Below are 23326 nucleotides of genomic sequence, written 5' to 3'. Positions count from 1 at the left end.
GCATTGTGAACGTCAAAACTTCGATTTTCACAAATCGTGATTTGTGCACAAGCTGATCACAAGCTCTTGCATATCAACCTCACAATCATGGGAAATGCTAGCATATCCAATTATCATAAATGCCCATCAGCCAACCTAGATTTTACACAGCAAAACAAGCTTTCGTTTCTGAAGCATATCGACTCGTTCAGACCCTACGATGGCACTTATTGCACATAAATCTTGTTTCGAAATTCTTTACATACCTATCTAAAATATAAGAAGTCCCTTGCACCAAAATCTGATCATACCAAGGAAATGAATCTTCTTTAGGTTAAGATTCCACATTCCTGACCTACATTGTTCGACCATTCTCTTTCGCTCTGTCTTTGACTATATCGATCCGAACCTGCTCGATCTTGCAAATACAACCTTACATATCAATCTCGTATGGTTGTCCACGCTTTGTCCTCATTCCTGCATCATGGTCGTCCTACGGTATCTCCTTCAATCCTCTGCATAGCGAATATCCGCCGGCGGAACGTTGTTTCACCCACCCTGGTGGCATGAACAAACTACCCCACCTTCCTTTTCTCTTCACCACCACCTTACCCCTCTGTGCAATTGGTACCGAGGAATACACACCCCCTACCTTCAGGTGCATAACCCGTTCTTACAACCCAGCCTTTACGTCTCATCGTCCCTCCACCCCACGATCGTCAAGCACCACCGTCCATTATGATGAGTCATCCCACCCCACCCCATTCTCTACAACCCTCCATATCCAATAAATCTATTATTAGCCAATTCTAGGTATAACCCTTGATAAACCTCTATCTTGAGGAAAGGCCTATTAACCGAGTGAAAGGTTATTCCACCCCCAGCGTTTGACCCCTGCGACGCCTTTGATAGGTTTTACCCCTGTGCGGACCACCCCTCACTGCAACTACCTACCTCATCATCGGTTCCAAGTACCCCTGCCCCTCGCCTCCCCCATTCCGGCTACGACTGCCCAACCTTTTCGGGCCCGCCCAGACGTTAATGGATAATAAATTGAGTTTTATCTGATTATTACTCCACACGTACTAAACAATTGTAGATGTTATTTTCTGAAATCTTCGGACTACGATTGGCGTTTCTACCAACTTCCTCTAGCCTACCACCTATTTGAAGTCAAAACTCTTTTAAAAATTTTTTAACGTATCATTTTTATAAATATATAGAATATATACCTCTTTTAAATATTTGTTATTATTAATATGACCGGCCGGGCCGCGGTAGAGTACACTCATCAGCGATCACCACCAGTTGATACCTTTCACTCAAAGCACCAGAATTATTTTTATAACGGCACTAATAAGTGGTGCGATGAGGACACAGCCGGGGCGCTCTAGCATCGCAAAGTTGTCCTTGCTGACCGTTGCTTCTATTCTAGCTCACGTCCCTTCTGTGCTCCCCTTTGCTCTGAATCCTTCTGGACATTTCCCACGATTGTCCTGTTCAATCCGTTGTACAACAAAGACAGGAGAAGTCTCAATGATCCTCGATCGTTTGAAAAGTTTGAAACAGGTAGATTTCGTTCTAGCTTCAAACTCACCTCGTAGAAAGGAGATCTTATCAAACATTCTTGGATTGAATGTCAGAGTAATTCCATCGACCTTCGAGGAGAACCTTGACAAATCAAAATATTCGCCCCAAGGTTATGTGATAGAAAACGCAAGGCAAAAATCATTGGAGGTTTGGAAAAGGTAGATTTGTATGATTCGCTTGTGCTGCAAAGCCCCATGCCAGATAGCCTCTTGTGAATTTATACCAGGCTCTGCTCCTTTGGAGATCGACCAGGCATGGTTGTTGGTGGTGATACGGTCATATTTGCGATATTTGTGATGACTGTATTTGAAACGAGTATTGACGAATAGGTGGTCGTCTACGCTGGAGAAATTCTTGAAAAACCATCTGTATGAGCTAATCATCGCTGTTCTTTTTCTCAACAAGCTGGACAGGACAATGCACATGCATTCCGCATGCTAAGGATGTTGAGCGGGAATGAGCATAAAGTTTACACAGGAGTGACGCTAATGTGATATGCCTTGTTGCTACAAGTCAAGACTTCCTCACCTTCGTTTCCAAGATATTGTGAGAATGAAGAGCTTAAGGAGCATTGTTTCGTAGAGGAAACGAGCGTTTCTTTCGCTGATTTGACAGATGCTGATATCAATGTGAAAACAATGGCAAATTGAAACATTATTACGACTTATCATATTGCAGGCATACATTGATTCAGGCGAACCCATGGATAAAGCTGGAGCATATGGGATCCAATCTCTCGGTGGATGTTTTGTGAAAGGAATACGTGGATGCTATTACAATGTACGCTCATAGCGACTTGTCGGCCATACTGTTATTCTAAGTCTAGCTCCGTGTCTATCCGAATCCTAATTCCTTCTTGCTTTTCTCTGGTTGTAGTGTCACGAGTCTTTGTGGCAGGTGATGGGATTTCCACTTCACTCCTTCTGTAGGGAACTTTCAAATTTGGCATCCTCAGGCTTCAAGCTGCAAGAAGAGAGCTAGAATCATTCAAGCCCTTGATTCAAGGTTTGTGCAGTGTCGATTCAGAACTCAGCATACAATGAGAAAGGGATGTAACAGCGAGTTTCAGAGGCTTGTATGTCGGAGTCTGTGCCGCATGCCAGACCCGTGACCCGGCCGGCGCCCCGGCCGCCGGATCGGACCGTGCCTGCCGGGAGTCCGACGGCGCCGGGTCACCGTGGCACGCGGCCACCGAGTCCGAGCCCGGCTGAGGGCCTGGGCTACTCACCGGGTGGCCCGGCCGGCCCCGTGCAAAGACATCGTTTGAAGTCACGGTTAAATTCACTGGCTGGCCCCGGCATCCGACCGGGATACTATCGCCGGGATCATCCGAGCACCGTATCGGAGTCGCCGCTCACGCGGCCGCCGCAGCCCGGCAGTGCTACGGTCACAATTGTAAGAAACCTTGTGACCTTCATCTGCACTCAGGGCCGGCTCGGAGGGCGCCGGCGGGCGGCGGCCCGGGCCGCGGAGCTCAGCGCGCCGGCCTATTTCCCAAGTTTGACTCAAGGTTACCGTACGGTCACAGCAGTAGTGTGTCCGATCGGGAATCGGATAGTAGGATGAGGGTTGGTTCTGCCGGGTTGTCTTTTCTCCGAGGCTCTTCTCGCCGTATGTCGCACAGGGTCAAGCCTCCTCTACTCTCCGACGTCACTGTTTTTTTTTTTCCAGCGGCCGCTGAGTGAGTAAAGGGCCGCAAGTTAGACCGTACGTGCGCTGAGTCAGTCAACTCAGTGAGTTTTGAACAAAGGTTCAACCGTGACCGCGGCCGGGCTGGCCCACTCGGGGCCCGGGAGGGGGGAGGCCCGGCCCGGTGATCATGTACCGTACACGGGGCTGACGGTGAAGGTATCTGGCCCGGGCCGGGCGCCATGATCAGTTAAGTTTGGGGGGGGACACTGAGCAGTCGGCAGCCGGGATAAGCCTGCGGCCGGGTTACGGTTCCGAGTTCTCACTGTCCGATCATCAGATCTTTTCAGTCACTTGCCGCCGCTCGGCGATCAACTGACGGTACCGTACGCCGGCCCGGTCAGGGTCAAGCCGGCGAACTTGGTAAGCCTGCCGGGCAGTGAAGGTATCAGTTACTAGGCTTTACTCAAAGCTCGGTAGCCCACCGAGCTTTGAGTAAAGAGCAGTCTGAGTGTGACGGGCAGCCTCTGCAGGGTCAGGCCGCTCGCCGGGGCCCGGCTCGGGAGCCTCAGGCTCGAGTCTCCGAGTCAGCCTCTCCTTCACGTACTGATTTTTAACTTAACTTTGAGTGAAGTACAGTACGGTGTTTAACTTAAAGGGTGGTGGAGGGGTACCCACACAGTCTTGTACTCCTTTCTTGTAGCCTTGCGGACGGGTGGGGTAGGAGGGGGTGACAGCTCACCAGCGGAGTGCCGCGGGCTTCTAGTACCCACCCACTTTGATGAAACACGTCCCTGCTGACCCTACCCTGCCCACTCAAACATGTCAGGACACCCACCCTCCAAGCTCTACCTGTGGCCTCTGATCGGTTTTCTTTAATTTTAGGGGGTACTCTGATTGGCAGGGGTGGGGTATACACCCCACCCCGAGAACATCGTGTTAGAAACGCGTGATTGTTATTAGCGTGAGGGGGAAAGAAGAAGAAAAAAAAGCAAGAAAAAAAAGCAAGAAAAAGATCGCAGTAGCAACACACAAGTGAGTTCACACAGTCATCAGCTACATGCCTGTTTTATGTCGTTGAGCATTACATGACAATGTTGATTTGTTTCAAGATTTTCTCACTCAAATCCAAAATGTCTGGTTGATTTCCATCCAACTCGGACAATCATCCTCTTATTCCATAGCTCGTCCTGATTGTCATTTGCCTCAGGTTTCCTCTCCTGTCTCGCTGCTAGCATCCTCGTACAGGGGGCGAAGGGTGATGGCTTCTTTTCAAGTTGATGCCGACTGCAAATCAGAAAAGAATGACCCTAAGAAACAATCGCTTCAATCAGAGGTATGAGTGTAGTTTCACTTCTGCGACCTGTGACGAGTTTCCTTTCGTTTTTCTCCAAATTACAGATTGGAGGACTCATGTTTGAGAAACCAAGAGTTTTCTTTGTACTTTCTTGTTTGATAGTTGCGTACACAGCTGTTGTCGTAGGAGCATATTATTCAAATGCGTTGCTAAATGATCGACTTGCCAAGCTTGAATTAGAGAACGAAAGACTGGTCGAAGACAAATCATCAAAACACAACGATAGATTGCTTCCAGAGAGGAATTGTGAAAACCAGCCAAAGGAGATGGAGGCTGGACCCCCGTACCTTACAATGTTGCTTATATTTTCTGGTTGCGGCTACATTTCGAGGTTCCTCTACAACGAATACTGCACATTTATCCGCAAAAAAAAGGTAACTTCCATGCAATTCACGCTCAGCGAATTATTGCAATATCGGCTAGATTATCACTTCACAAATAGTGAATTCGCAAAGCCAGTATTGCTACTAATGGTTACGTTTGTCCTGATTGTACTCGGTGGATTCATTTTACTCATATCGACTGGAGAGGACATATCTGTTACTCTTTGGAAGTCGTGGACATATGTTGCTGACCCAGGTACCCACGCAGACACTGAAGGAACTCTTGAGAGAATTATTGCCTTCTGTGTCACGATTGGCGGGATGTTGGTTTTCGCGTTGATGATCGGAATCATCTCAGAATCTATTGGAGAGCAAGTCGATAATCTGAAGAAAGGCAAGAGTAGAGTGATAGAATGTGGACATACCTTGATGCTGGGATGGAACGATAAAAGCCTTCCAATTATCCAGCAGATTGCATTTGCGAATGAGAGTGAAGGAGGTGGAGTTATTGTAGTTCTCGCAGAGCACGACAAAAATGATTTGGAAGATACATTGGAATCTGCTATCGAAAGTCGTGAAAATGCGTTGAATCTGATGGGTACAGAAGTGATTTTCCGCAGTGGGAACCCTTTGGTACAATACGACCTGTTGAAAGTTGGTGTGCTTTCTGCAAGGAGTATCATTATGCTTGCTTCGGACAATATTTCTCCAGATGAGTCTGATTCGAGAATGGTCAGGCAGGTTCTGTCGCTAAAAGGAATGGAAAACCTTGCAGGCCATGTTGTTGTGGAGATGCAAGACGTAGATAACCGAGAATTGGTCAATCTTGTCGCCGTGGACATTGCGGAAGTCATCGTTGCACACGACATTATTGGAAGGTTGATGATACAATGCGCGCGTCAGCCAGGGCTTGCATACATCTTGGAAAGCTTGATGGGATTTGAAGGTGCAGAGTTTTATTTGGAAAATTGGCCACAGCTTGAGGGGCTTCAATTCAGCGACATAATCTGCAGATTTGATGACGCAATTCCGATTGGGGTAAAAAAGAGCGTTGATGGAAGAGTTCTCTTGAATCCTCTGAGCACTTTGCGAATTGAACAAGGTGATCAGATCATAGTTCTCGCGGAGGATAACGATTCGTACACCGTGAATGATGGTACATACAAAGTGAAAAAGAACGTTTCCTCTGTACCGCAGAGGCTGCCGATGAAAACGGAAAAAATGCTTTTCTGTGGATGGCGCCGTGACATGGCAGATATGATCATGCAACTGGATGCATATGTCACTTCTGGCAGTGAGTTATGGCTGTTCAATACGGTTCCAGTCGAGGAGCGAGTAGAGCTTTTGAAAGATAAGGGAAACAAGGATGAGCTCAAATGTAAGAATCTTGTGATCAAGAATGCAGTCGGAAATCCTATTATCAGACGTGATCTGATGGTTATCAAAGAAGTCCGTGTGGATAGGGATGGTAACTCTTTTTATTCGGGGGATGAAATCACTGTAGACCAATTTGATTCTCTGTTGATTTTGGCTGATCATGCCGATCAAACAAATATTCAGACGTCAGACAGTAGATCATTGGCCAGTTTGTTGATTATTCAAGACATTCAGTCAAAATTACTGGAGAAACGCAAGCAAGAGCTAATCGCTGAAGGAAAAATTGATGAGGCCAACTCACTCCGGGCAAAGGATCCGATTAGTGAAATTCTTGACAGTCGAACTCGAAGTTTATTAAGTGTTGTGAATTGCAAGGGTTACGTGATGTCCAATCAAATCGTAAGTGCTGTTATTGCACAAGTTGCTGAATGCCGTGACTTGAACATGATCCTATCGGAGCTGCTTTCAGCAGACGGAACTGAATTATACTTGCGCCAAGTCGAAGACTACGTCGATATCAAGAGGTCGGATAAATTCTCGTTCTGGGATTTATCTGTGAGAGTGAGAGAACGCAGAGAAGTTTTGCTTGGATTCAAGTCTGTCAATGAGACATTTCCTGAATGCAAGACAGTATTGAACCCAAGTGATAAGGGTGTGCCAAGGAAGTGGCAACCAGGGGATCTTCTTGTAGTACTGGCTCTCGACTAGCAAGGATGTATCTGTTCAAATACACCTCATGATATAAGGAGATCGGAGTGATACTATCAATACAGTGAAAGTAAAATGTCGGCATGCTGTAGACTTTCATCACTATAACATTACTTGTAGAAAGCAGTGGTATGAACTCTCCCTCTTGGCCTGACTGCGACAGATCGAGCAATTCACAATTCGGTTTGTCTGCTTTCTGAGGGAATTGACAGCCTCACGATCTATGCTGAGATTTCGAGGCATTCCCGCTCCTTCTTCTAACTGTCTTCTTTGTTGCAGTTGAATCGATTTGAGCCACGTCTGAGATGGCGTGCGATTGTTCTTCGAATGTCGTGAGGTGCAGATGATCCCGAGGTGGTCACTCACCTGTTCGGACCGTGCTGATACCAGCAGCCTTGACGGGAGAAATGCTTGCTACTCTGCGCCCTGGGCTCTCAGTTCTCACCTGTCCGTAAGGTCAAGTCTTTTCGCCAAGTTCGGGGAAACAAACTGATCGCCTTATACCTCGTCCACAACACGCGGGATGCGATTCTATCGATTGGACGATCACAATGATTGCAATCAAGAGGAAGACCAATGATAATAACCTTCAGCGATGGCAAATCCGAGCCTCTCTTGTTCTTGAAAAAAAAATGAGAAATGAAAGAAACACAAATGAATTTGAGAGTGAAGTGAGGGAGCACAAGCAGAGATAGGGGTCGCAATGGGATACCATGGGTTGTGCCTTCTTCATCCTGCCCTCAATCTTTTGTCTCTGTAACTCGGCCACCCTGACTTCATCCTAGAATACGTCTTAAGACGGTCATTCTAATCGATGAATCAAAAGCTCTAACCGCATGGGAGTTTTCCTTGCCAATCGGAAGAGGGGCAAAATTAATTCACATGGCATGCAGGAAGCAAGTAATCTTACCACCTCCTCCTTCAACCTTTCATCATGAAACTAAGCCAAAATAATCAGAAGCAAATTGAATACACATCGACAAGGAAGTTACCAAGGACATCTCTTGCTTTGAACTATACATTCTAGCTGATTCATCCAAAGATGCTCCAGACGACACTTCCCCTACTGAAACCTCCTTCGCCTTCTTCCTGGCTGCCTCCTCCTCCTCCTTCGCCTTCTTCCTGGCTGCCTCCTCCTCCTCCTTCGCCTTCTTCCTGGCTGCCTCCTCCTCCTCCTCCTTCGCCTTCTTCCTGGCTGCCTCCTCCTCCTCCTTCGCCTTCTTCCTGGCTGCCTCCTCCTCCTCCTTCGCCTTCTTCCTGGCTGCCTCCTCCTCCTCCTCCTTCGCCTTCTTTCTGGCTGCCTCCTCCTCCTCCTCCTTCGCCTTCTTCCTGGCTGCCTCCTCCTCCTCCTCCTTCGCCTTCTTCCTAGCTGCCTCCTCCTCCTCCTTCGCCTTCTTCCTGGCTGCCTCCTCCTCCTCCTCCTTCGCCTTCTTCCTGGCTGCCTCCTCCTCATCCTGCTCCTTGAGGTTGTCATTGTTCTTCTTTGCTCTCTTCAAAAAAATTTCATCTTTGTCATTGGCATGCGGTTGCGTTTCTGACAGCAAAGAAGTAAGGGAGCTACTGGCTCATTAGAAAGACCTTCATCGACCGCGTAAACAGCCTCCTTCGCTCGTACTTGTTCCTGTATTATTGCCTGAAAGGGATAATTAAGCTGTAAACCTGATTCATGCAACAATTGACACGAAGTGCATACTTCCATCCGAGAGACTCTTCCATACTCTCCATCGTCTACGCTCTTGCCCTCAAGATTGCTCAAGAGAAGAAGTTGCCTAGAAAATAACGAATTCACTCTCATTTGAAGAAGCATTGCTAAAGTACCTATTGCTTTCCACAGGCTCCCATTCAATGATTTGGCCATGATCATTCATTTTGACGAACTTATACTCCATCACGTCCACTCCTTGATGGCAGGGCAGCTCCACTCTCCATTGGGGCCACTTGAGGACACGATAGGTTCAGTCATGTGGCGCAAAGGTGTCGAACTTACCGAGCCATCACATCGCATCGCCATGGGGGAGCTCCATGTCCCTAGACTGGCACTATTTCCAACAACACCCACTGCACATTGTCAACTTGATCTTAGGTTTGGTCTACATATCTAACCTGTCTCGCCCCATTTGCTGTTTGCACATTTAACTCGAAGCATGAAGTGTGGCTCAAACAGGGATGATCGATCTTGCCCTCCTCTCAGTCGCAGAAGACCTGGACGTTGCATAGTGTCCCTGTAGATATTCCTCTTCTCCACCATAGATTTAAGAGAAGTAGACAGTATGACGGGCAACAAAGCGATAGAGACGAAGGTCTGTAGCCAAGAAGCATAGCCGATGTGAACAGGAGCCCCTGAGCATTGTGCTACTCTCCGTCCTTGTCCTCCTCGCCGACCCAACCATTGTATTGCGGACATCATTGGCAGTAAAAGCGAAGCCCGGCAGCGCCCGCGCTGCCGCCCGACCGCCGGCCGCCCACATGGGGCACTCCGGGCCGGGGCCGCTGCTCGGATCATGACGGTCGTCCCGGCCCGGCCGCGGCGAGGCCAGGATCCGGCGGCCGGGACTGAGATGATCCGTCGGGGACCGTGGCACCGGCACCCGAACGATCCGACGGGAAAAAGTGGGCCGAGAGTGCCCGGTGACCGCCGCACCGGGCCGCTGTGGCAGTGGCCCGGCCGCTGTAGGCCGCTACGCCGGAGCCTGGCCCCTGGCCGCTGAGTGACCCTGGGCCCGGCGGTACGTGACTCGGACCGTGAATCATCGATCCGATCAGTGAACAGAGGCTCGCCGCCGGAGGCGGCCCGGCCCGTTCAAGCCTTGAAGGGTCACTGACCCGGCGGCGTTCACTGACTTGAAGCGCCGTTACCGGGGTCCGGGGCCGGGCCAGGCTAAGCCCGGCGGCCCGGCGGCCGCGGCGGCTGCCGGGCACCGTCCCGGCCGTCAGCGCAGCCCGGCTCAGTGCACGCCGCGCGGGCCGGGTCACTGAGTGTTCAACGCCGGGTTCAATGTGTCTCCGAGTGGCCGGGCCCGGCGCATCATTGTGACTCTGTGACGTGACTGTCACGTGCGGCCACCCGCGGCGCACGGTCCCGGCGACCGTGACCGTCACGGAACGGTCCGGTGCCTGTACTAACCTTGAACGGCCCGCCGGTGCCTGTACTAACGGCCCGGTGCCTGTACTAACAGCGCCGGCGGGATGTCGGTTGAAAGAGTCGACCGTCCTGAGCAGTCCGATCTTTAATCAAACTTGAAGCCGCGTGAGTTAAAAATCAGCCTGTACGAGGACAATCAGCCTCCGAGAGTCGAGGAGGCTTGTTATGCTTGAACTTCCCGGGAACGGATTATAACACGAATATCCTTTTGGTGCCGGGGCCCGGAGAACACTGCGGCATGCGCTGTCAAGAACCCGGCGGGGCCGGGGTCGAGACAACTACAGGGAAGAGTTCGGAAGTTCTCAGTGACCTGTGTGCCGTGTTTGTAGCAACGGTTCTTCAAGTGAACATGAAGTTTAATCTCACTTCTAAGCTTTCCACTTGGTCATTCTTCAGCTCCCGTGCGTGCTATCTAAAGCGCTGTGATATTTCTACTCGCCGAGTCTCTGCTTCACTCAGCCTAGGCTGAGATCATCATGACTCGTGATTCTGCAGAGTCTACTCCCTGACACCGGATGACGGCAAGGCTTCAACGGCCTGGGACTCTGAGAGCGGTGCACTTGAGCAGTCACCGTGAGTATCCGAGCCTTGCATAGAGTCCGAGCGGCGCTGACTGAGCGGCTCAGCGGCTGCACCGCCGGTGCAGCGGTAGGCTGACTGCACCGCTGCGTTCCGAAGTTGAAACTCCCAGTCCTGAGTGAAGCGGCCCGGCCCGGCGTGAATCTCATTCGGAAGCATTGCAGCAGCTTTGCCAAGCAGAGAGTGAGATAGAGTGAAAGACTGCTTTGGGGTGCCATTATCCCACCATGGTAACAGGCAACTGTTGCATCTTCATTTCCAAACGCGTATTCAATGCCTCAAATATGTGATGATGAGCCTCCCTTCGCTGCCAGATGCAAACAAGCTGTGGATATGTTGCACACTGATTCTTTTGTGCCTGCAGCTTCAAGTGACATCGTCCTCTGAGTCTGAGTGACTTTTTGAGAGGATAGTCACAGTGAAGACACGATCTAGTATCTAGTCCAACCTATCAGACTGAGCACAGCCGGGGTTTGAAGAAATGAGAATCTAGAGGAGTGCATTCTACACTGGGTGCTGGCCTAGGCACATCTTGAATGGGCCCTTTACTCAAGCGATAAGTCCTCTCAACTATGTTCTGCTTCCAGGGGATGTCGTGTCTTCACCGTAAATCTCATCTTAAAAAAGAAATCGATATCAAAATCAGAAGCTCGTTGTACGGTGCGTGAAATGACTCTTTCTCTTGAATCGAAGCAAGCTTCTCTCTGTCTCGAAGCTTGCTTTCCTTCCTTCGTTAAATCCTCGCTTCCTTCTTTCAAGTCACCGGAATAAAGCCCAACCTCACCCACAAACATGAGACAAGTCTGTTCCTTCCATTTGCCATGGGCAGTGTAGGCTCTTGGCAGGTATCGGAGCCTAGAAAGGTGCAGGTTCAAGAGCGATCTGTTGGCTAGATCCGAGGTAACGCCTCATTCCTGACACAAAGCGAACAGGGATAAGACCTACGATCCTCCTTTACCCCCACCCTCCTCGGAATTTGCGGGCGACCGACGGGGGTGGGGTGAAGTAAGCACGTGAAATGTGGGTCCTTCCATGCACCCTTTAAAAGGTAGTGAGCTCGTGAGATTCTGTCGTACTGTGCGGGGAAGGGGTAGGAACAGCTTATACAGTACTGATATGGGCTTCCCGAGTACCCCTCCCTCTTTTTGACTAAAAACTGTTGGATCTTCGTTGTACCACCTATACTCTACAGTACTGTACACCCCACCCGTTCCTGCAGTTTCATTGGCCCCCGACAGTACCCCTTCTCCTTCCCTCTACCGAAACATCAACCAAAACCCGCCCCCCTTTCTTTGTCCTTCCAAACCGTCGGTCTTGTGTTCTTCACCTAGGTCATCCTCTGCATTTCTTCTGCATTTTTCACTCCTCCAACCAATCCCATCCATCCACTCACCGCCGCTGTCAACAAGTCGAACAAGTCGAACACGTCGAACGCAGGAGATCTTGTCTTTCACCAGTGAACACGTCGAACACACACAGACCCTGCGATACCTGCTGTTGTTCAAAGCTCGTCCTCTGATTCTCGATGCCCTCTCAGGCAGACCATTTGGATGAAAATTCGCAGTCGTCCAATCAGGAAATTGCAGAGCTCGCAGCTCTCATCGATTCTGAAATAGCTGACGAGCAGTTGGAGGCAATAGAAGAAGTCTCCCAGCTCATTGCTCGCGAACCCATTCCAGACATCTCCCTGCTAAGTAGCATTTGTAAACAAGAGAAGACTCTTAGAGGTATAAACAGACTCATCTTGTCGGACGACGATGACGGTAGGCAAGCTGCGTGCAATCTTCTCTTCATGTTATCGATGTCGCAACCGGAACGGCCCTTTGATAATCCTTGCGCGGCACATGTTCAGAACCGTGCAATGATAGGAAATTTCCCTGGTCTTTTTCAAGCATTTGTTGTTGCATTGGACAAGGGATCGATTCATACCAAGAATGCAGCCCTCAATGCGCTTATGTCAATTTCGTTCGACAATGCCGAAAATTGTCTTCGAATTGCAGAGACCCCAGGCATGATACAAACGTTGCTCGAGGGTCTAAACATTGGATCCGATGAGTCGAGAGACGGTGCAAGTGGTGTCTTGTGCAACATCGTCTATTACAACAAGGAAGCTGCCCAACTTGTACTCGGACTGGACAATGTTCTCGCTATACTCAAAGGACTCTGTATATCCAAAGACAACTGGAGCAACTACCTTGGCGTCTCTGTAATAGAAGCGTTTTGTCATCAGGAACATGTGGTGATGATGCCATTGCATGCTTACGACTGTTCAATCCAAGGTTTTCACATATTGCATTCTCAGGTTCCGATGCTGCGACAAGCAAGAGCAGTAGACGCGTTGAAAGAAGCAATGACGGCGCAGGACTCTTCTGTACTTTATAGCCAGACTACACGCCTTGCAGCGATGATGGCTCTAGCTCGGTTGGTTGATCATCGGGAGCTTCCATCAATGCACATGTGATCGCCTATTCCTCACACATGTGATAAAATGCTGACGATTCGACAGGGGTAAAGATGTGCTTGTTGATGCGACAGATGCTTTGCGCCACTCTCTGAATGGCGAGGTGACGAAGAAGCCTAAACACACTGTGCAATATGTATGACTTCTGGGTTACAGGCATGGGGGACCCCCTCGATCGTTTTCCTACCAATAGATTGTAAGTCAGATTTTGTTGATTCCTCATATCTGATACCAGCGATGATAAGGCCTGAAAGCTCTTGCAAATATTTCCGTTTGTCGCGACAATCGCCGATGCTTGATCGATGCTCAAGTTATCCAGTTATATGCAAGGATATTCTCCAAATGGATTTCACAAGCTGAGAGGAAGTACGAAGTAAACCATTTGGAGAGAGCTGCACTGAAATCACACGAGAATTGTTCGAAGGATACAGGTAAGTTATATGCAAAATCCTTGTCATTCATGAAAAAGATTTTTTTTGGTAATCGCAGAGAACCACACTTCGGCATCCGAAAACACAATTGGTTTTGATACAGAATCATTGAATGGAACTGTGAAGCATGAAGAGGTAGAACTGGCACTCGCGGGGCTATCAAATCTGTCGCATGACTTTCAGTCAAGGACTGTCGTGGCGTGAGTGATAGTGAATGTTTTGTTTTTCCCCATGATTTGATCGTCACTTCTCTAGACAAGAAGCTAAAAAGCATGGAATCGTCTGCCTTCTTCGGACTATTTCCCCATCCGATTCTCGACAAGATCGAAATCCTCCCATTCGCTATCTGGATTGGTCTGCATGGTACCTTCAGGTTGGCTTATCATGAGAGTTTTGGTTCTACTTGAACTCGCTACAAATTCAGGAACGAGTGGTCGCAATTTTCATGGCTCAACATCCTCGCCTGGGACAACAATCCCGTCTACGAATTTTGGATGAGAACTCTCTTTGCATTGTACTATATCATCATATCGCCTTTTGAACATCTTGTAACTCCTTGTATGTCAGATTTTGAACTTTTGCAGCTCCTTGGATGTTGCTGCATCGTGTTTGGCGCGGAGTCTTGAAGATTGTTGGCAACAAAGGGTTTTGTAAGAACTTGATCGAAATAGTAAATAGCAAATAGTTTCTTCGAACGCCGTAGTACAACGGAATGCTGTGGCCGGCATCAGCAGGCTGCCCGGCGCGGGGTCACCGCTTTCAGAGCCGCGGCCGCGGGCCTCACTGACTCCGTTAAGTGAAGGTATCAGTTAAGTTTGGGGGACAGCAGTCGGCAGGATTGGGTTTGGTTCTCGCTGTCTTTTCTCTTCTCGCCGTTTGGCCTGTGCGACAGTTGGGTCAGGGTCAAGCCTCCTCGCCTCTCCTGATTGTCCTCGTACTGATTTTAACTCCGGGTGCCACCGCCGTGACGGTCACGCACGGCACGGTGACGGTGACCGTTCGAAGTTCTTTGCTCAAAGTTACCGTTGACGGCCCGGGCCCCGGAACTGGGCAGGCCCGGGCCTGGAATGGCATAATGGTTACCGACCGCTGTTGCCCTGAGGCTAGCAGCCCCCGGGCGCCCCGGGGCCCGGGCCGCACTGGCTTAAGTGCCGGGTGATCGGACCGTATGGTCGCCGGACGGCCGCTAGCTTTACTCAAAGTTTTAAGTCGCTAGCCGTGCTTGAAAGTCTGCTTGAACGGTTACAAACCTGATTGTAACGGTTTCAGCCGCGGTGGGCGCCATGCGGAGCGCGCGTGCGGTGATACAGCCAATGAAGTTAGGGACTTGGAGGATGCTGGGAAAGAGACCACCACAAGCTCCTCATAATCTCTCTTTCTTTTCAAATCATCTCCTCTCGTCTCTTGTGAGACCTGTGAAGATGCGACTTTCGCCCACCAGTTCACACTTCTTCCCTCGTGCAAATGCAAGTGCAGTGACTCGAGTGGGAGAAGGATCCTTACCGAGTGTTAGCTCACTTGACAGGCAACTATCGGGACTTTGGGTATGCACGCCCAATATCGTCCATAAACGATTGCTTGCTACGGATGCCGTGGTAGCTTCAACCGAGCCAGTAGGAATGACAACTCCGTTGGTAGAGAAGAAGCCTAATTCAAGACACAATGCAGAGCACCACGATTTTCCACGTGCAAGAGCTGTCCTGAAGCGATTCCGCACATCAATGAAAAAGCTCAACTTGGTGTGCAAACTTGTACGCAGGGCAAGGGTGGATGCAGCACTCATGCAACTTTCTTTGACACGCAAGAGGGTAGCAGATAAAGTTCGCCGTTGTATTCATGATGCCAAATTCAATGCTGCAAATATTCACGGTATGGTGAACTTGTGCACATCGTTGAATCCCGTTTCTCAATGTTGATTTGTGAAGAATTGAACTGTGTGTTTTTGAATATCCCTGCAGGTATGGATCCGGACAATCTTTTAGTAGACGAGATTAAGATTGGGCGATCTGAAATCAAGAAGGTCTGATTGTGCGACTGAGTATTCTGCTAGAACTGATACTCACACTGAAAAGAGGATCGAATTTAAAGGTCGTGGGAAGACAGGAATCATCAGGACCAGATATTGTAAGCAAGAATAACTGCTACATTGAACTGCTACATTGCTAAACAAGTGACACGGTGATGCTGACATGTTTGATTCAAGGTAATATGGAAGTTTATGTCCGTGAAATTCAACCATCAGATGTAAGCTCATCACTCGATGTCGGTAAAAAGTGAAAATATTTGTCAGGAATTTGTTGCGTTTCACTTGAAGCGTAAGAGACCAAAGTGGAAATGCTCTCCTCTGATCTGAAAGCTCACTTGGTGCAGTATCTATTCAGTGCACACTTAGTTATTCATAAAGGCAAAGACCAATGACCAAGGTGTGGAAATTATGGGATGTTTCAAGGTGCATTTGCTGCTTGCTCTCGATGCGCAAAACTCTCAGGTCCTGGTGAATCAAGCCACTCAGGAGAAGCCATGAAGCCTAAATCAGACGCCAAACATTTACGTTCATTCTGCATTTCAACCTTCAATTCACATGTATGCTGATCCTACAACCAAAGCAAATCATTCTTTCAGGCAGAAATCCATCTCATTCTTGTATCCTTCTCCAAAGTGATTTGCAAAGTTACTTGCTCACGATGCTTTCTCTGTTTTCAACTGCAGCAGAAAGCATATGAGACAGTGATGCATGCTCAATTACCTCGCATTGAATCAGATTTTTTTATGGTCCCTTTCAAATCAGAAACTATTTGCTCGATCATTCTGCACTAGAGTCATTGATAAAGAAAAACAAGTTGTCTTCAAGATTGTTGTTACTTGATCTGCGCTTGTGGGATCTCATCGTACTCACTATCGTAGTCAGGAAATCCACGTTCCTATCAGGAGAAATATACATCTGTGATGAACACAAAGATTCATTCCCGCAAAAGCATACCTCGTAGCGTCTTGTATGCAGGTCAAAAGCTTGCTGCATCTGGGGATTCATGTCAGTTCCAACCAGCATGTTGAATTGGACTATGACTGGATGTTTTGGTTTGTACCACACTCCTCCGCAACCTGGCAGCAGCAATCTCAATTATCAATTACAACCATAATTTGCACTACCTCCTCGTTCTTGTGACTGTTCTTCACACACATTCTTTACGTCTCTTGAGTTCTTCCGGAACAGTGAATACACATCACTGAAAACTGTCATGCAACGGCAAACAGGCCACATTCAGATCACAAGCCTGACCGAAGATAGTGTGCTTGAATCGTGGCTACATCTCTGCTTTGCTGATGCCTATTGACTTCCATCGAAATCCTGGCTCGTTCCCTATTTTGAGATACGATGGCGTCTTGCGGAAGAGATTGCATGCACGATACATGATGGTCAAGCGAGCAGACAAGAAGCAAGTGAGGAAGCAAGACCAAAATCCATCCGTGACAAGGCGACGTGTTCATCATCAATGTCCAGCTCAACATCCAGTGCTCCCCTTAGGACGCCATTGTTTCACTTCGCCTCGCCTTGTAGTTTAGTTAACTTTTAGCGTAAAAACGTCCTGAGGCAGACTTCCTGATAAGGTAGAGCTCTTCCACCTGCTCCTGGACATGGTGTCGTCGTGGGCGCTGATAGCATTAGCGGTGGCGGCGACAGCAGGTCAAGCACGAGCACGAGCTTCAACCCTGACTGTGCAGAGCGATGATCGCTCTGCTTTCCTCGTGGAGCCTTTCTGCTTCGGACAGGGAGGAAGCATGAATATTCAAATATCTGATTTTCGGATGACCAGAGATGGAAAGAGGTTGACACCATCCAATGTTGGTCTTCTTATTCGCAAAACAGAAGGCCCAGCATATTCCGTTTCCAGTATGATGGATGTAAATGAAGCTGGCTGTATGCTGAACACCAAGAAGCCTAATGACGTCATAATCCCGATCGCGGGTCCAAACACAACATACACACATCAGATTGCTGCAAATGGCAAGGGACTGTACTCTATACTATATTCCAACTGCAATTATGGTTCCAAAGCTTCGTTTCAAATCCACTACGTGCTTATGAACAAAGACGGCATTTTCATTTCTGAAGGAGAAGTGCCTCTTCCGCTTGTTTATGCTGGTGCAAGCTTGTTGTTCTTGTTCGCTTTTGTGTATTGGGTTTATATGCTGAGGACCAGCAGTTCTCCAATCCATAAGATTCAGTATCTAATGGGTCTTTTATGTTTTTTCAAAGCTGCATCTGTGGGATTTGAAGCCTTTCGGTATCAATCACTCAAATCGTTTGGAGATGGATATGCCTGGGCAACACTTTTTCACATCCTTACGTTTGTGAAGGGTACCATGCTGTTTGCTGTCATTCTCCTGATTGGCACTGGCTGGTCTATCATGAAGCCCTTTCTGGCTGATAGAGAAAAAAGGATTATCTTGATTGTTCTGCCTATGCAGGTTTTGGTTAACGTTGCAATGGTGGTCGTTGATGAAACGCCTCCGGGTACTGCTGGTTGGATGACTTGGAGAGATATTCTTCATTTTTTTGATGGTGAGCAATTGAATACTTGTAGAAATGTTTATAATTGTTTGAAAAATGAGCAGTGGTCTGCTGTTGTGCTATCTTATTTCCCATAGTATGGTCCATCAAACACTTGAGGTTTGATCATGTTCATGAATATGAGACGATTACTGAAAATACATGTACAGAGATGCTGCCGAAGCTGATGGGAAGGCTAAGAGGATACTGGCAAAATTAAAGGTGGATTAAAGTTGAATGGTCATATTATTCCTAATTTTTTTGCTTTTATAGATGTTCCGTGAATTCTACGTTCTAGTGGTTTGCTACATTTATTTCTCACGAATCGTAATAATTTATATGATTGAGAATTTTGCTTTGGGAAATGTACACTAACTGACTGTACCTCAGATTATTTACCTGGTCAAGGCAACTCTCCCTTGTGAGCTATCGTGGGTGGCCAGGTAAAGTTACATGGTAAGGGTTGTGTGTTCCATAAGACATTACAGCGCTATCTCGGAGACAGCTTCTCTTATATTCTACATGCTCGTCGGATACAAATTTAGACCGGATTTTGACAATCCTTATTTGATGGTACAAGCTGCGGTTTGGACTGGAAATGCGAAATCATGACTGTTGTACAGGTCCATAACGAAGATGACGAAAGTTCTGTTGAGCTTCAGCTTCAAGAAGAGCTTGAAAACCCAATATAATTTGGAATTCTTATAAGTAACTGCACCTTTTGTATGATTCTTGAAACTATCGAACAGCAAACCTTTTCACATGAATTCATTGCCGTCATTCCAATTCAAACGTTACGACAGAACTGTAAAGCGAAAGTAAGTATTCCGAAACAGAACACAAATAAAAAAGAAGATCCAAAGATCAAGTCATCACTTTTTGGTCTTTGAGGCTGAATCCTGCATTGCCGGTCGTCAGTACTCGTATTTTTCACTGTTTCAATTTTTACCATCGCATGTTTGTCATACGATAGAGATCTGCAATGTTCTTATCTTTGATGTCTGAGATCACATCGCATTTACCGGCCAGACTTTTGCGCCTTTTTCAATTTGGATTGCTCATTTGATAGAACTGCCGCAGCCGCTTCTTTCTCTTTCATTCTCTTTATCCGTTTCATTCCTGTATGTGTTAGAATTGTTCGAAAGATCGTCATCAATGCACCTGCAATCATGGCAACATCCCCTTCGCCAACGCTGAGAAAAGACCATTTTTCTGCTTTCATGGACCGTCGAATATCTGTTTGCAACGTTGAGATCGAGTCAAGCATGCAAGTATCAGGAAGACCAGCAAAGTCATCGATTTGATCTTCGTTCGAAAGAATGATCTTCTTCAGATGGGGTAATGCTGCAATGGCTGTATCACGAAAGATTTAGCGCCCAATGGGAATGGCAAAGAAGAATGCCTGGATCGATCTTGCGAATATAAGTATCAGCTATCCAAATTTCCTGCAAGTGGTACATGTATCTGTTCTCATACCATTGAGCTGAAGGCTATTCGAGCAAAGAGACTAACGAGATTGATTGATTCAGACGTTTCACATTAGTGCTGTGAAGTAACAATTTCTCCAATTTTGAGCAGAAAGCCAGATCTTCATCGAGACCACGCAATGGATTGTTGTCCAACTAATTTTTGCCAAATGAGTCACAAACACCTCATTTTGAAGAATGGAATATTACAGCCAAGATCCGTAGACTTGTCATTCCAGGCTCCTTGATTTTAGACCCTTCGACTGAGGGATAGTCAGCAAGACGCAAATCAGTAAAATAGATAATTGATTGTCAAACAAGATATACGGGCTGGGAGGATGCATTGAGGAAGATACTCGAACTTGTTTCTACTCAGCCTCAACTCTTCCAATCGCTCTAGCTTTCTCAGTTCGATTGGGAGATCGTCAAGCAGCTCACCCCCCCCCTACGACTCGTTACGAGAGGCAGATGTTATTCTTCAGAAAATACCTGATTGCATAGGTCTAGCTTTTCCATTTGCAAAAGCAAACCGAGCTCACGAGGCACCTTATAAAATACATTCGAAGACAAATTCAAATACTTCATCATTTCCTGTATAGAATAAAACTTTGCAAACAATTGAACCAAGCTACAGAATACCAGTTGTCCAATGCTTCTGGGCAGCTGGTCTATATTGTTTCCGTGAATTTTCAAACTTGTGAGTGAGCTGATGTTAGCAATTTGTGCCGGAATATTTTCAAGCCTGTTGTAACTGCAGATTGCCTAAGAAGCACAGCAGAATACAGCGAATTGAACCTTAAATCAATCTCTTGGATCTCCTGCCAATAAGCCCCATAATCATCACTCAAAACATTTTCTTCCTCATCGTCGTCCTGGGTTTTTGTCCCAAATCTTGATACCTGCAATAAAGATGTGATTCAACGATTTTGGACCCCCACAATCCTTACAACTGCAGAAAATTGATTTATCAAGTTGCTAAAAATTGTAGGTCCTGTCTTCTGTTCCTCTGCAACCCTCGGAGAATTCTGTTCATCTTTTGACGATGCTGCATCGCTAGGTGCCCCAGCAGATGCATCATCTTGCATTCGGCCTTCTGCATCCTGTTCTTTGCCTCAATTTCTATTCATTTCCAAGTTTGACAAAAAAATCACATTCATATCTTCTTCAACTAAGACTTCTGTCTTCTGAGACCGGAAAAGTTCTCTTAACCTCTGAACGAATCCCTTCTTTGTCGGCTGATCCAAGAGTCAGATACAATGGCAATCAATTCACAACACCTGAACATGTGTCTCAGGCATGCCTTCTTCTTTTTCTGCTTTGCCTTTCGGTAGATCTGTCCAAGTGTAAGACTATGACAATCACAGTGTCTCAGCACTTGGCTTGACGCCCTTCATCCGAGGCTTCGACTTTATGCGCGGCCCATCGTTGCCGAACAGAGCAAATCTGACCAAGTCCCATCGTTTCTTCGTCCCAGAGCCTTGTCAACAAATGACCAAACATAGAAAATGATTGAAATGGACAGTGAAATCACCTTGTGGTTTGCTGTATTCCCTTTGATCTAAAGGAATCTTGGATATCTCGCGGTATGAAGATAGTCTTATCCCATTCAAAATGTTATGGATTCTGTTTCTTCTTATCTGCTTAGCCATGTTATCCTTCATAAAGCTAGATACAAAGCTCTCACCGCAGGATCAATGATAGAGCCCAAAATCATTTTTCCTTCTTCAGCTGGATTCGAATTTACAGGATGATCTGCAAATAAGATTTCATTGTCCTGCAATGATTGATACAAAATATACTCAGACCTAGACCACGTATTTTGAATAAGTCACTTGGAATTTCAAGCAACGAGTTATTGTTCAACTTCAATATTTTCAATCGTGTCAGTACAAATAGATCATGGGCAAGGCTCCTCAAATTGTTATGATCCAAGAAAAGTATTTCCAATTTTCCTGCTGAATTTGACAAGTCCGGAAGAGTCAATATTTGATTATTTGAAAGTCTCAGCTCTTTTAGATGTTGTAACTCTGCCACAACATCGGGTACAACTGACAATCTGTTACTTTCTAAGAGTAGTTCCTGTAATACGACATTTTGCTTCATCTGCGTGGGCAATGTTTGAATAAAATTCTGGGATGCATCAAAAATTTGAAGGTTTCGCAAAGAACCAACTGCTGGAGGAACAGCAGAGATTCGATTTTGACGAACATCTAGAATTGTAAGATTTGTCATGAGTCCAAGTTCCATCGGAAAGCTTTGCAGTCTATTCTCTGCAAGCACCATGTATCTGATACGACACCACATATCAAATTCCCAATTTTCGGAAGTTTGTTGGGAAGTTGCAGAAGGAAAAGGTACTTGATGCATGTCAAACCTGTGCAAGTCTAGATCCCACGAAACCAAAGCATGCTCAAGACGGTTCAGATAGTCGTAAGTACGTTGGATACCACGGATTACCACATTGATTGGGGGCCTTTTCAAAGGATTCTGGTCGAGTCTCAATATTTTCAAGTTCAATTTACAAAGTGAGGGAGGTAGAGCTTCGATAGAGTTGTGGTTCAAGGATAATTCTGTCAATTGTGAAGCGTTTCCGAAATCAACAGGGATCTCTTTGATCTGATTATGGCTCGCCCTAAACTGCACTAGGGCTTTCATTTTTGTGATCCCTGGTTCGATCTCTTTCAATCGATTTTTGTCTATCCTAAATGATTTGAGGTTTTGCAAGTGTGAAAAAGTATATGGAATTTGTTCGATTCGATTCTCGCTGAGCCAAAGCTTTGTTAGTCCAGTGCAGGCAGCAAGTGACAACGGAATCGATGATAATTGGTTCCTTTGTAGATCCAGCGATAGCAGGTGCTTGCACTGCCCTATGTTAGAAGAGAGCGATGAGATCGTGTTGTCATGAGCACGAAGATGCTTCAACATTGGAAAGTGAGCAACATACGAAGGCACATTCGTGATTGAATTCGAGTCGATTCGCAAGCTTTGGAGAATCCCCAACTGATTCAGCTCTTGTGGAAACGCTGTTAGCTTGTTGTCATTCAACAAAACATTCTGTGCATTCTTGTATTCAGGAGGAATCTGAGGCATGAAGTTCATCCCCCTTCCCGACCAATCCAGCCGACTGCAACACACTATCACGAATGCACCAACATCGATACTTCGCTCACCGGAAACCATCTGGAGCTTCTTCAAGAGCCTTGACAGGTATAAGAAAGTTGCCACACGTGTAAGGTGCATCTAATGGCTGCACTCTGATCGCTCCTGGGAGAATCGGCTCTGCTTCTTCACAAAATTCCATGTACTCATCTTGTTGCCAGGCTCGCTGAACAGGACGTGCGATGCTGCTAGGATTAGACATTTCTTCAGCACTTGAAAGTGTTCACACTGATAAACAGCTTTCAAGCATGATTCACGGCCATTGAGAAGAGCTTAACAGCGACAAGTCCATGACGGTGAGTGCGGCATGGCAACTGGCAAGCTTGCATCTAGTCGCCCAACTTTCAACTGCGCTGCCTACCAGGCAACAGACCGTCTGACAAACTTGCCATGGCCCTAACACGGGACAAATGAGCCGGCGGGTTCCAGAGTCCTGAGAGTCCGCCGCTCAGTCAAGCGGCCCCGCGGCCCCGCCGGCCGCCGGGCCCCGGCCCGGGCCCCGGACGAGTGCCACGGTGGCCGGGCGGCTCGACTCGTGTGACTTCCGAATCCGGTCAGCGCCGCGCCCAGCAC

At 47.2% G+C, this 23326-nt stretch overlaps 7 protein-coding genes across 7 annotated transcripts; 4 read left to right on the top strand and 3 right to left on the bottom strand.

Moving 5' to 3' along the window:
* Positions 1-1515: 1515 nt before the first annotated feature.
* GUITHDRAFT_79645 (hypothetical protein) lies at positions 1516-2550 on the top strand (the record flags this gene model as incomplete). Its single annotated transcript, XM_005822559.1, has 7 exons — positions 1516-1727; positions 1796-1844; positions 1899-1937; positions 1983-2059; positions 2111-2198; positions 2248-2349; positions 2467-2550. The coding sequence occupies 7 exons, from the start codon at positions 1516-1518 to the stop codon at positions 2548-2550; spliced, it is 651 nt and encodes a 216-aa protein (XP_005822616.1).
* Positions 2551-4938: 2388 nt separating this feature from the next.
* Positions 4939-6963, top strand: GUITHDRAFT_79640 (hypothetical protein; the record flags this gene model as incomplete). Its single annotated transcript, XM_005822558.1, has 1 exon — positions 4939-6963. The coding sequence occupies one exon, from the start codon at positions 4939-4941 to the stop codon at positions 6961-6963; it is 2025 nt and encodes a 674-aa protein (XP_005822615.1).
* Positions 6964-7895: 932 nt separating this feature from the next.
* Positions 7896-9367, bottom strand: GUITHDRAFT_118233 (putative amylase, secreted; the record flags this gene model as incomplete). Its single annotated transcript, XM_005822557.1, has 7 exons — positions 7896-8497; positions 8542-8596; positions 8657-8732; positions 8782-8900; positions 8951-9021; positions 9067-9303; positions 9346-9367. The coding sequence occupies 7 exons, from the start codon at positions 9365-9367 to the stop codon at positions 7896-7898; spliced, it is 1182 nt and encodes a 393-aa protein (XP_005822614.1).
* A 2842-nt stretch (positions 9368-12209) lies between these two features.
* Positions 12210-13780, top strand: GUITHDRAFT_118232 (hypothetical protein; the record flags this gene model as incomplete). The annotated part of the gene is made up of 6 exons (XM_005822556.1): positions 12210-12923; positions 12987-13141; positions 13191-13248; positions 13302-13341; positions 13391-13576; positions 13635-13780. 6 exons carry the CDS (start codon positions 12210-12212, stop codon positions 13778-13780), a joined length of 1299 nt encoding a protein of 432 aa, XP_005822613.1.
* Positions 13781-14843: 1063 nt separating this feature from the next.
* GUITHDRAFT_155435 (hypothetical protein) lies at positions 14844-15596 on the bottom strand. The gene is made up of 2 exons (XM_005822555.1): positions 15539-15596; positions 14844-15450 (listed from the first exon to the last, which is right to left on the bottom strand). The coding sequence occupies exon 2, from the start codon at positions 15357-15359 to the stop codon at positions 14964-14966; it is 396 nt and encodes a 131-aa protein (XP_005822612.1). The 5' UTR covers positions 15360-15450; positions 15539-15596; the 3' UTR covers positions 14844-14963.
* Positions 15597-17497: 1901 nt separating this feature from the next.
* Positions 17498-18740, top strand: GUITHDRAFT_79631 (hypothetical protein; the record flags this gene model as incomplete). The annotated part of the gene is made up of 6 exons (XM_005822554.1): positions 17498-18140; positions 18191-18248; positions 18299-18350; positions 18402-18455; positions 18519-18571; positions 18617-18740. 6 exons carry the CDS (start codon positions 17498-17500, stop codon positions 18738-18740), a joined length of 984 nt encoding a protein of 327 aa, XP_005822611.1.
* A 2594-nt stretch (positions 18741-21334) lies between these two features.
* GUITHDRAFT_79694 (hypothetical protein) lies at positions 21335-22684 on the bottom strand (the record flags this gene model as incomplete). Its single annotated transcript, XM_005822553.1, has 2 exons — positions 21335-21881; positions 22233-22684. The coding sequence occupies 2 exons, from the start codon at positions 22682-22684 to the stop codon at positions 21335-21337; spliced, it is 999 nt and encodes a 332-aa protein (XP_005822610.1).
* Positions 22685-23326: the final 642 nt, after the last annotated feature.

The sequence above is a fragment of the Guillardia theta genome, assembly GCF_000315625.1.
Source record: "Guillardia theta CCMP2712 unplaced genomic scaffold GUITHscaffold_123, whole genome shotgun sequence".
Taxonomy (NCBI): Eukaryota; class Cryptophyceae; order Pyrenomonadales; family Geminigeraceae; genus Guillardia; species Guillardia theta.
The sequence above is the reverse complement of the archived record's forward strand: the minus strand, read 5'-3'. Positions and strand labels throughout refer to the sequence as shown.

Bases quoted from the DNA above. Each gene is read 5' to 3' on its own strand.
- GUITHDRAFT_155435 (XM_005822555.1), bottom strand. From the start codon at position 15,359: ATGAGTGCTGCATCCACCCTTGCCCTGCGTACAAGTTTGCACACCAAG.